Source organism: Equus przewalskii, chromosome 7, assembly GCF_037783145.1.
Source record: "Equus przewalskii isolate Varuska chromosome 7, EquPr2, whole genome shotgun sequence".
Taxonomy (NCBI): Eukaryota; Metazoa; Chordata; class Mammalia; order Perissodactyla; family Equidae; genus Equus; species Equus przewalskii.
In genome coordinates this window covers 54286805-54299091 of record NC_091837.1, presented here as the reverse complement: position 1 = coordinate 54299091, position 12287 = coordinate 54286805, and the positions used below count along the sequence as shown (strand labels likewise).

The 12287-nt window shown below is 38.7% G+C and overlaps 1 protein-coding gene across 3 annotated transcripts in view; it reads left to right on the top strand.

Annotated features, from left to right (window-relative positions):
• Positions 1-12287, top strand: part of B4GALT6 (beta-1,4-galactosyltransferase 6) — a 79547-nt gene that overhangs the window by 39534 nt on the left and 27726 nt on the right. For all 3 annotated transcript variants that reach the window (XM_008535975.2, XM_070629838.1, XM_008535974.2), the window contains exons 4-5: positions 5485-5609; positions 11684-11800. In XM_008535975.2, coding sequence (XP_008534197.1) covers positions 5485-5609; positions 11684-11800 — 242 coding nt within the window. The remainder of the gene's footprint in view (positions 1-5484; positions 5610-11683; positions 11801-12287) is intronic.

The window sequence follows — 12287 nt, the reverse complement described above, 5'->3', positions numbered from 1 at the left end:
CCACTGGTGCTCAGATCTGGAGACAAGAGGTCCTACTCCTGTTGCCACTGAAGCTGGAAGCTTCTGTTACCACTTTTACTGAAAGATAGTTTTTTGCAGTTCCCATGTCCTCATCTTGTTCACTTCTGCTTCAAAGTCTCCTGCAGGTGTATTTGGTCACGTGACTGCTCCTATCTGCTAGAGAGGTTGGGAGAGTTGGTTCTAGCTTCTTCCTCTGGGGGACAGTACTCAATGGTAGGCTGTTCAAGCATCTGAAATGTGTTCAGATAAAACTAGGTGGCCACACGCATGACCCATGGGCATCTACTGACAGAGAAGCTTTGGGAGTGGGGTCAGTGACCTCCGTTCTAGACAGGCCTGCCTGGTGATTCTTAGCCACACCACCAAAATTAGCAAACTGCTTTATTAGGAGACCAGATAGACAGGAAAAATGGAGATATAGCGGGGAGAACTCTAAGCCAGAACTGACTGGCTTTCAACTCTGACGCTGCCAGTCGGTTCTAGGTGACACTGATGCTCAGGGTGTGGATACAGAGCTGGGTACAAAAGGATGATGTACAGAGAGAGGAGGGCACCTATCAGTGGACATGGCTGTATATTGGAAGGTGGTGTGGCTAAAAGTCATAAACCTCAAAGGAGGTAAATTTATGAAAGAAGGAATTAGATGATTTTTTGTGAGGTATAGGTCTGAGTCTGCAGAATACCTTCTTTTATGCCTGGCTCTAAGATTATAGATCTAGGAAAGTGAGCAAGCACTTAGCAGAGTTTGAAAGAAGACTATTGGTTCACTTACGATGAGGAGCAGGGGTGGTATTCTAGAAAAAAATTAAGGTACAGGATTTGGAAATTTCTGGGCAATTGAATGGTTCCAGAAAACACATATGAAAAGGCGGGAGGAATATATTACATTACATACCATATTTTCTCGACAAGACACATCATTAATTTTATAATGGCTTTTTGGGAACAAGAAAGAAGCAGTACATTAAAGGCACACATTGTAGGGTATGTCCCTATGTCAGAATGCTAAAATGTGAATGAATATGTCTCAGAATTGACGAAATAGAGAAATAGTGGTTGTGGGATTATGACTTTAAAGCAGGTTGTCAGCTTATCAATAGTCAGAGACTAGGAAAACAATTTGGAAGAATGTGATCATGGATATGAGGCCTCCAGGGGAAGACCAAAGGTTCACTGGATGGATTATAAGGCAAAACTGGAAACAGACAGCAAAAACTGTTAAATAGAGGTTCCAGTTAGTCATTCAGAGTCATTCAGCAAGAGAGAACCGTAAGCAAGGGAGGAAAATGGGTGTTAAGAACTGTGTATTGTGGCCAAGATTAGGAGACAAGAACTTGGGCTGTCCCAGGGGGTTTATTTTGGGTCATCTCCATCTGGGACGGCTTTTGCACAAATGTCTTAAAGGCATTTTAGCACCTAATGGAGCCAAGGAGTGGAAATGCAGGGAGGAAGGAAGCGGAGAGAGAGGAGACAGGATTGGACATGGCCAGCTTTGCCATTCCTGCTCATTCATTGGTCATCCATCCTGTGGCCAGGTATTGCACTTGGCTTGGGGGTGTGTCACTAAAAACCACCCTATCTATGTTTAGAATACTCAGATTTGGTCATTTCAAGAATAGTTGAGTAAGAAATTATTTGTATAAGCAGAGGTTACAAAATTGCAGAAGTCAAGAAGCTGAAGTAAAGCATTGCAAATCAGCGGTTTCTCTTGTTGGCTTCAAAGGGAGCACTGGGTGACTGGGGCAAGATGACTCATGTAACCTGAGCTGTACTCGGGCGACAGCCCAGTGGTTGGGAGAGGGAACATGCCATCTTATGGTAAAAATCATCTTCTGACTTTGGAGAGGAATTCACCCAAAGGGATATTTCTAGAGCAAATTCAGGCCTTTCTCTGATACTTTCCTCAGATCTTTGGGCTGTGCACATTTGAAACCTTGAGAGTAAAACAGTAAAAAAAACCAAAGTGTCCAAAATTAGGCTTTAGATACCAAAAAATAGAAGTAGACCCCAAACTGAGTGAAGTAGTCATTTAAAGCTGTTGATTTATGGAAAAAAACAACTCCCTGGCTAGAGATAATATGCCTTAAATTTTACTTAAAATATAAGAAAAAATGTGAATACAGTAATTCATATGTTTATTAAATATTTATTTTAAGAATTATATTTTAATAGAAAAAAAGATATCCTAAGTTACGTCGTGTGACACGTTACAGTCCACACTACCTTGAGTATATGGTTTGGGCCCGCGCTTACCTAACGGACCCCAGGCCCGTTTAGGTCCTGCTTCCCAAAGTGGGAGGCATTGTTGTGTGTTGTGCAAATTCAGCATTAGGAAATTACAGTAAATATCCTATCTAACCAGTGGTGCAGCTAAGTTATTGTCACACGGGTCAGAAGTAGTTTTGCACCCAGGCTTTGTTGCCAAGACTGATGAGTACCTTACAATTGACCCTCATTCTTCCACTTTACCCTCTAGCTGGGTGGCATCTCCCCTCTCTTTAGACACTTAGCTCTCCCACTCTTTCCTTTCTAACCCCAGGCCCACCTTCCAAAGAGTGAAAGTCAGGATTTGATAAATTACATTGTTGACATTTGTGTGGTGATTGATTACACTGCTGGGTAAACGGATTTCAGCCAATACATCTATTTTTTCCACCTTTTAATCACTGATTGGGGAAATAGAGCACGTGTTCTCACTGGGAAAAGAAAAAATCTCTGATGTAGCGCAGGTGCAGAGTGAAGACTGGCAGGTCTGCAGGGCTCTGGGTCCTTGCTCTTCAGTTGTCCTTGAAATGTCAGCCGGCGAAGTAAAGGGGGCTGGCCTAGCTGACTGCTTACTTCTGGATGAAGTAAGATGCAGCCAGGCTGTATCCCCTTCTGGCTTTAGTGCACTGGAATGCTTTCTTGAGTGAAACCCAAAGGGGACACGCCATATGTAAAGGAGATGAAAGTAGCCTTAGTGGGTGCAACAGGGGGAAGCCATCCTCCCTCTCCCAACCACAAGCTCACCTTGAGAGAGTCTTTCTACTGAGCACAGTTTGGAAACCACACCTCCGCTAGTTCATCTGCTCAGTGCCTCTTCCTGGCCGCTCTCTGTAAGAAGCCCTTTTCTCCTCCCCTCCCGTGCACAGGCTCTTCTCCCCAGCATCACCCCTCCCTCCCCCACCCCCACTAACTCGTGTTTATTCTTCCTCCTGTCTCTGATCATACTTTTACTGTTCCCAGTGGTGGCAGTGCCTGTCTTGGATGCCTGTCCCACCCCTCCTCCCCTCCACTCCCCTAAAAAAGTAGTGGTGTTGCTCTTACTCCTAGCATGACAACCTCATGGCACTGGGTCACCTTTAGCCTTCAGCCAGCAAGTTATTAGGATTTCAGAACAAAGAGCAGTAAGCCCACAGGAGAGCTGCTCAGGGACTATGAGGAATGTGGGTGGGGGGCAGCCAGGAGGGAGGTGACCTTCGGGGGCTTCAGGCCTCAGGGGGAGTCATGATGGACCTGGAGGCCCTGTCCATTGAGGAGAAAGATACAGCGCCTGCCTCTTAATTTGCCAGCACATGTGTGCTGGAGATGAAAATTAAACTGCAAATGATGCTGGAGAAAACTGCTGACAATAGTGATGGTTACCGCTGTTGAAGCAATAAAGCTGGAAAAAAGGCAAAAAAATGGTTTAACAGTGCATCAAGAATACCGACTTTAGTTACTTATATGAACTGCTTATTATTTATCCTAATTACTATCATTTTAGCAGTCTTGCATGCCATTAAATGCATCAGGTTTATTTGAATTTTATTTGATTACAGTGCTAGACTGTGTTTTTGTCAGCTGAGTCATGATAGTCTGTGCTTGGGTTGACTGATCAGTCTTACATTTGACCTGCTCTTTCTTCACAAGTTCATTGGTTACTCTTTCTTTCAGGTAAATCTGACCTTTCTAAGATTAACTGCTTTGCATATCTTGTCACACTACAGAGTGGGTATTTGGTTATAAAATCCCGAAAACATTGACAGTGGAATAGGCAGACATCAGAAGATTGCAGGTTTTTTTCCCCAGCTTACTCTGTGAAACATAGGCATTTGCATTTTAAAATACTTCTTTCTAGCATGCCTCAGTGCCTAGTGGAAGCCGCTGATGTTCCTGCCTGGTTAGGATGAAGAGGGATGGGAAGTGAGGCGACTGTGGAAGGCTTATAGAATATAGAATAGCAGGAGAGGAAGGGGCCTCCCTTGAGAAGAACTGAATGTTTTATATGTGAAATCAAGGCTACTGAAGCCTAGAAAACTTAAAATGGAAACCTCAACATTTGTTGGTTTCTATTTTATGAGATGAGGAGGTTAGAAAGAAGAAGTTAGTTCTGTTAGGGGTTTTTTTGTATGTGAAGAAGATTGGCCCTGAGCTAACATCTGTTGCCAATCTTCCTCTTTTTGCTCGAGGAAGATTGTTGCTGAGCTAACATCTGTGCCAGTCTTACTCTGTTTTATGTGGGATGCCACCACAGTGTGGCCTGATGAGCAGTCGAGGTCTGCACCTGGGATCTGAAACTGTGAACCCCGGGCCGCTAAAGTGAAGCATGTGAACTTAACCACTACACCACCAGGCTGGCCCCTACTCCTGTTAGTTTTTAGTTCTGTTTTTTATTGAGTTAATGAAAATGATCTTCCATCCAAGTTTCATTCCAACTTGTATACATTAGAAAAACTAATAGTAAAGACATCTCCAGTAATACCATACACTTGTTAATTTGGAGAGTGAGTAGCTAGTAGACCGTGAACATCTTCGAAGTCCACGGTTTTTCAGTTTTTCATATCAAGGGGATACGTGATAGGTGCTCAAAATAGATTGCTTGAATTGTGTTTACAACTTTTCTCTCTTAAGAAATGTCAATAATAGATGACATTTATTAAGCCTGCTGGCACGTACTCGATCCTTCACACGTGCTGTTTTGTCTGATGGATACAACCATGTTGGGAGGCTGGCATTGCCATCTTCTTTTACAGATGAGGAAACTGAGGCACAGAGAAGTTAATTTCCCCAATAGACAGAAGCTACGATTCAGCTCCCAGTCTGCTGCATTAACTCTTTTGTACTGTGCTGTCATGTCCCCCATGTTGACTATGTTGAAATTAAAAATAGTTTTAAGATACTTGAATAGTTATTAAATTGCAATGATGTGCTAAGTTATAATGACGTGCAAACATTTCCCAAAGAATATTAAAATATTCAGTATATTACTCAAAAGCAAGAGGCTTAAAAAATTTGATTTTCTTTGATTTACCAAAGGTAATAGGGTGACCATATAATTTTATCATCCAAACTGAAACTGAAAGGAGGTGATCTTAATGATTATGTGGTGACAACAGAAATAAATCACACTGTCCTAAGTTATGCCATCATCCTACTGATTATCTGTCTTCATCTTTGAGGCAAAAAATTTTAAAACAATTCTTCATGTTTTTGACTTTCTAGGAGGATTTCTTAATGTCAATGTAAGTGAAGTCAGTTTTGATGAAATTCATCAACTTTTCTCCAAGGATTTAGATATTGAGCCAGGAGGTCACTGGAGACCTAAAGACTGTAAACCCAGATGGAAGGTGAGGTAAATTTTTTCATAAATAATGTGACTATTCATAGCATTTGAGGAAAAGTGTGCTTGATTCAGAATATATAGTGAAATACCTTTTAAGTCTTGATCAATTTAAGACATCAGAATTTTTGTATTTAATGCATGGGTATTCACAGTTCACATGTGATTTAATAGTGTCGCTTTTAAAGACTGCAACTGAACCTCTGTGTATACAAAATATATGTTCATGTGTTCAGTCTCTTAGAAATCCTGGTAATAAACACCTCTCTTGAGACTGGCTTGGAAAACAGATTTTTGTTCTGTTCTGTTCTGTTTGGACAACAGGCTGTGATCTCTGCCTCCTGTAGCTGTCCCTGATGATTACTGACCCCTGCGGGCATAGATAGCCCCACCGAGTCCTGGACCCAGGAGGACTCATGGGGAGGGTATTAATATCCTGATTTCCAGTTGAGTCTGGCATTGGGGTTTTCAAGCTCTGTTCCTCAGAGTGTCGAATTCTAAAGGAGGCCGCTCAGAGGTCACCAGGACACAAAAAGGAGGACTTTGGACCCTTTACCTCTGTTTTAGAAAGCAGAGCACAAGCTTTTTATCTTTGCGATATGTCAGAATTCTACTTAATGTTTTGTTTGAGAAACTGTAAGGGAGTGAGCCTGCCTCCCCTGCTTAAAAATAATTGAAAACCATAGTGTAGACCAGACTCGATCTCAATACTGTGAAATTGGTTCATAGTGCATATTCGTGTAATGTTGTTATGTTTGAGTAGGAAATAGCATTTATATAATCAAGTGAAAACTACACATGATGAAATCAAATGTTGTGTCCTAAAGGATTGTGACATCCTTAATCTGGGAATCGTTTTCAATTTCTCTTTTAAAGTATTGGTATTCTGCTAAAATATTTATCTTTTGGTATAAAAAAAAATCGTTTCTGGGAAGTAGAGTCTTACGCTCTTAAACTTATGATAAAAGCACTCGGAGTTAATTGGCCTTGAACTCTGTGTGTTTGGGGGTGTGTATTATTTATATCTGTATCCCTAACACAGACCTGTTATTTTGTATGAGATAAGCCCTAAACCCAGTTTTGTTGAATTGAGTTTATGAGACTAATAAATACCTTTTGGGCCTTGTTACAAATTATTAAATAAATGTTTGGGTTTTTTGCCTCAGACAAGTTGTAAAGCTGCTGAAATGGATTCCAGTATAAATTTTGGGAAAACATTCCGTTTTACAGTTGTCTTATGCTATTTCCCAGAGCAGATTCGTTTAATAAAATGAATCTCTTCATGTTTCATGATTGATTTTCCTCACATTTGTATATAAAATATGGCCCAATTTATGTAATTCCACTTTTAAAAAATATCCTGGGCGAGTAAATTATTTTTCTTACTTGGATTGTGAGTATATTTGTTGAATGCTAAAGGAAGAAAAAGCATACTCAATCGCAAGGCTGTGGGGTAGCATGGAGGTTGGTCCTTAGATGTGTGTTCGTTTAGAGTAGTGTGAACCCCTCGGGTGTGCTCTGTTGGTGTTACTGATAGAATAATTTGGGATCAGAAAAATAAAGTATTCTTGTCCTTTCTGCAGTTATCTGTATCAGATGTTGGACTTTACCTTTTATGGTTTGTTTTCTTCTGCTCTTTTTCTAGGCGAGAGGTATATCGCACATAAGTAGTTGCTACTTAGAAATTTTAGTACACCATAAACTCCATGTGGATCAGTAGGTAACGGTATTGAAAGTGGAGTTCCCTGGAGCAGGCTAATTCAGGAATCTAAAAATTAGCTTATTTTATTTAGGAACTATATGGTAATGCTGCTCTTATTTCAATCTTGCACAGACCCTTCTCAGATTGCCATCTCTAGTTCTGAGCTGTGCAGCTAAAGGTATGAGAGGAGATTTGGAGATCGTTCAGGGTTGACCTGTAATTGCTGTATTTAATTAAATGACCTCTCTCCCCCTGCCTGTTTATATTCTAATCTTCTAATCTTGGAACAGAGAGAGGGTAAAGAAGAAATAACTAGGTTTATGTTCAATGTCTGCTACCAATTTGATTCTTAATATTTGAGGTTCTTTTACTTTTTTAAAAAAAGCCATCAATTAAGTAAGTTGATGACCAATTAATTGGAACTGAGATCTTCTAAAACAAATGATTTTAGCAATTCCTAGGTATTTCTGAACCCTGCAGGTTCTAGTGGAAGATTCAGCATAGGTTGCATGCCTTATAGAGACAAACTTATTTCTAAAAGAAAGAGAAGATGGACATGTTTACCTGTGACATTGCTTTTCCATTCAGGGTTCAAGTGGAGGTCTAAACAACTTTGATCTAAAACCTAAATAAAGGCTTAAAGAACCAGGCAGCTGCTTGATGCTCTTATCTACTCAGGCCTAGAGTTCCATTTCTAGTCTAAGGTTCTTCAAAGATGAGTCTTAGCCACCTGTTTCGGAACTACCTGGGGTGTTTGGAAAAATGAAGATTCTTGAACTCAGTCCTCAGATATTCTGATTCTATTGGTGGGAAGGGACAAGAACCTGAATTTCTTGTACAGTGCCTCCCATTTGAGAAGCTCCTATAGGCACTAGAAATGATGAGGGGGAGGAAGATGGAACTGAAAACGCCTTTGGAGAATGAGAGCTTGGTAGCTTCTACTTTGTTCTGTCTTAGTGGCAGATAGCTAGTGCACCCTTAATGTGGCAAGTCTGAAGCCATGTCATTTAGGGACACTGGAGCTGGTGGTGTGCTTGAAGTTTGAAAGTAGGACTCAAACTTGATGGGGGAAATTTATGTGGTAAACATTTTTCTTGCTTATCTCCTCATGGTGAGTATAGGAGAAAATAAGCAAGGAATAAAAATAGGTGCATAAATTCAGGAAGATTAGTAGTTTTAAAGGGGGAACAAACTGAATGGGATAATTTTGCTTGAGCAACAGCTAGTGAGGAAAGATTCATGAAGATGAAGTGTTTTTTGAAAGATAATGACCAGATGTTCTCTGTCTGCTAGAGATACATTAACAGGAGAGTGGTTCAAACAGCAAATTAGGTCACATATAAGAAAGACTGTCCTGAAACAAAGGCTATTAAATCTCGAAATAAATTATCACAGGACGCTGAGATCTTTTTCTCGACAATAAGTTGCAAACTTGAGAGTGTCGTTCCACAGCCACATGAAAGGATGTGCCAAATGAAATTTTAAGATTCTGTTTAGCCTTATTTTAATGAAAACTTTGCTTTAGGCATATCATTCAAAATCTTTGATAATTGTCTCATTAAAATGTGGACACATTTGCTATTAAAATGGCAGTTTAGCTTATTTGAAATTGCCATGACACTGGTAATTTCTTTCTCTTATAACATTCTCAGTTTCCTTATAAGATTAAAAAACCCCAACTCTTAATATTTTAAATGCTTCATGGAAGAAATTGCCATAATAGGGGCTATGACTTTGCCTTTGTTTACTCTTATATGTTCAACTCATCATTCAGCCTCATTGTACAGTTGTGCATCCCTTAACGATGGGGATGCATTCTGAGAAATGCATCATTAGGCGATTTCATCGTTGTGTGAACAACATAGAGTGTACTTACACAGATCTAGATGATGTGGCCTATATACCTAGCTTTGTGGTACTATTTTGTGGGACCATTGTTGTATGTTGTTGACTGAAACATTGATGTGGCACATGACTATTTAATTAATATGAATTGTCTTTAATATGGACTCTGCAGCTATTTAATACTTCTTCCCTTAAATATCTTTAATTCTCCTTAACTGCTTTTATAGCCCATTTACATTATGTCACAGGTGGCCTACGTGTGGCCAAATTCAAAACCAGGAAGGACAAGCTCTACCCTTAGTTTGCTAGAAGTCATCCCACTGATAGACTTTAGATAAGGTCAGGATCTGTACTCACCATCGAAGTCCTTTCTCTCCTTTTACTTCTCATAGCAGTTTCCTATCCTAAGAGTAAATGTAAGGGTCCCTGAACTGCTTTGGGAGTTGTATTGGTTTGGGAATTGCTTTAATACAGCAATAGTTGATACTGAGGCCCATCAGCAAGTCCCTGATCAGTAGGAAGAGTCTAGCACTAACAGTGGCCATCGTGTGGGGGTATGGAAGGGACTTTTAGATGTGGGTTCAGCAGTGCTCTGGCAGCCCCGTGGTCCTCAGGTTCATAAGCCAAGAGACACCTTATGGGGCAAACCAAAAGGTAATAGGATCCAAAGTGGGGCTGGCAGGAGCACCAGAACTTTTTTAGTTCCGCTCACTTACCAAATGTAAAATAATGTAAGCATGAAAATATCAGCCTCGTAGCAGCCATACTCTCTTTATTTTTCTGTTATCCCATCAACATCAAGGGAAAGTTAGTGGTGGAGTTTCTAGTTGGATTTCTTTGATTTTACTAAATCATCTTTGTTCTCTTTTTAAATAAAACTATTTTAATAATTTAAAATTTTCTCTCTTTATGATCCTGTTAATGTAAAATACACAGGTAAATATTACTATTTTCTGTTAACTATATCTAGTGTCATGTCCTGATCTTACAAGTAGGGTTGGTTCTAAACCTATGCACCATCAATTATTTGCATTTATTCACTCATTAGTAAAATTTATTTGGTATAGGTGAAATTTTAATAAATCCTAGATTTAATGTTCTACGTAATTTTCTGTTATAATAGATTGTATTTAAAAATCCCGAATATAGAATGACACAGATATTTTAATTAGATATATTTTGACTGTTAATGTTCTTTGAAAATCTAATGATTTTGAATGTATAATCTGTAGAAAACTTGTTTTAATTTCAATTTTTATTATAAAAGTCACAATTTTAATAAAGCCAGCTTACCTCAGAAATTGCCAAGAAAAGTAATGTTTATAAAGCTTTTTAAGTTTTTCAGGGTCAAACTCTGAATTGTATGGTGACTTAGCTTGTGTGACAGAGTTTGGATCCAGGAAATAGAGGATTTGAGTAATTGATAATTGATAATTATTTATTGTCAATTGGTAATTATTTATCCCCATATTATTTTAACACATTTTGTATAGATGGGTGTTTTTTAGTCTTGATTTTGAGAGTCCCAATAAATGTTTTTTTCCTATTAGAAGAAAGATTGACCTGAGAAACCATTTTAATTTCCATATGTGTTTTTTTCTTTTATTTGGATCAGGTAAAAATAAATTTCTTTGATTTATAAAGGACAAAGTTCTCTGTTTCATGTGTTACTTACATGATCTTTTTTGTTCAACTTAACGTTTTAACATAATTTCATTATCAATTTTATTTTAAACTGAGCATTATCCTACCACTCAAACATATTTTAATGTAGCAAAATTTTAACAAAAATTTAATTGTGTATTTTGATTAAATGAAAAATACTATATTAGTATAATTATAAAACTTCATGTATGTTCCATGATATTTTTGTTATATTTCTTAAAAATATCTCTAGGCCAGGTAAGCTGTGTGTAGGATAATCAATATTTAAGTGGAATCTCTTTTAAGTTCAATTTAAACACCGTAAAGTTATTATGATCTAATTTAAAACCTTGAAGTTACTCTTGACATGTCCTTCTCTCTCACCACTCATATCCCATCCGTAAACAAATTCTGTTAATTTTACCTCTTAAAAGTTTCAAAAATCCGTGTCTCTGTCTCCTCCTCCACCCTCATCTCAGTTCAAGCTACTATTGCCTCTTGTCTCGACTGTTGAATTAGTTTACTAACCAGCTCTCTGCGTTCATTTTTGGTTTTCTACAATCTACTCTCCATAGTAGTCTTTGCCATCACCAAATCTGATTTTATCGCTCTTTTAAAATCTTTCAGTGGCTTCCCATAGTGTTCATAGGATAAAGACCACAATTCTTAGAATGACCCTCAGAGCGCATTTATATCTCCCAGGTTCACAAGACCATAAGTGGCGTGAAGGCAAGGGCCATATCTGTTTTTGCTTACAGTTGTATCTCTGGTGAGAAAATTCATAAGGGTGTGACTTTAAAACCATCAGAAATTGTTAAGCATCAGTTTTCGTCTTTACATCTAGGGCTTGCTGCTGTATTATTTACATACGTGACTATTTTGTTTTAAAGGTGGCAGTTCTCATTCCTTTCCGTAATCGCCATGAACATCTTCCAATTTTTTTCTTGCACCTGATCCCAATGCTCCAGAAACAGCGGCTGGAATTTGCCTTTTATGTCATTGAACAGGTGAGAACAATTTTCCAAAATGGTCACTAAGTGCAACTTAATAAACTCTTAGATACGATTTGATCAAAAGATTTGTTAAAAAATGCTTAGCTTAAGGTTCATCAGGTAACTCAAATCTTTGGTTTTATGTTTAGGTAAAATAACATTTTGGATTGAGCCTGTCAGTGCATACAGTAGTGCCTCTTCATCCAAGGTTTCACTTTCTGCAGTTTCAGTTACCCACGGTCAACCGCGGTCCGAAAATATTAAATGCAAAATTCCAGAAATAAACAATTGATAAGTTTTAAATTGCATGCTGTTCTGAGTAGCATGATGAAATCTTATACCATCTCAGTTATCAGATTGACTGTCACAGTATCGCAATGCTTGTGTTCAGGTCACCCTGATTTACTTAATAATGGCCCCAAAGTGCAAGAGTAGTGATGCTGGCAATCGGATATAAAGAGAAGCTGTAAAGTGCTTCCTTTAAGTGAGAAGGTAAAAGTGC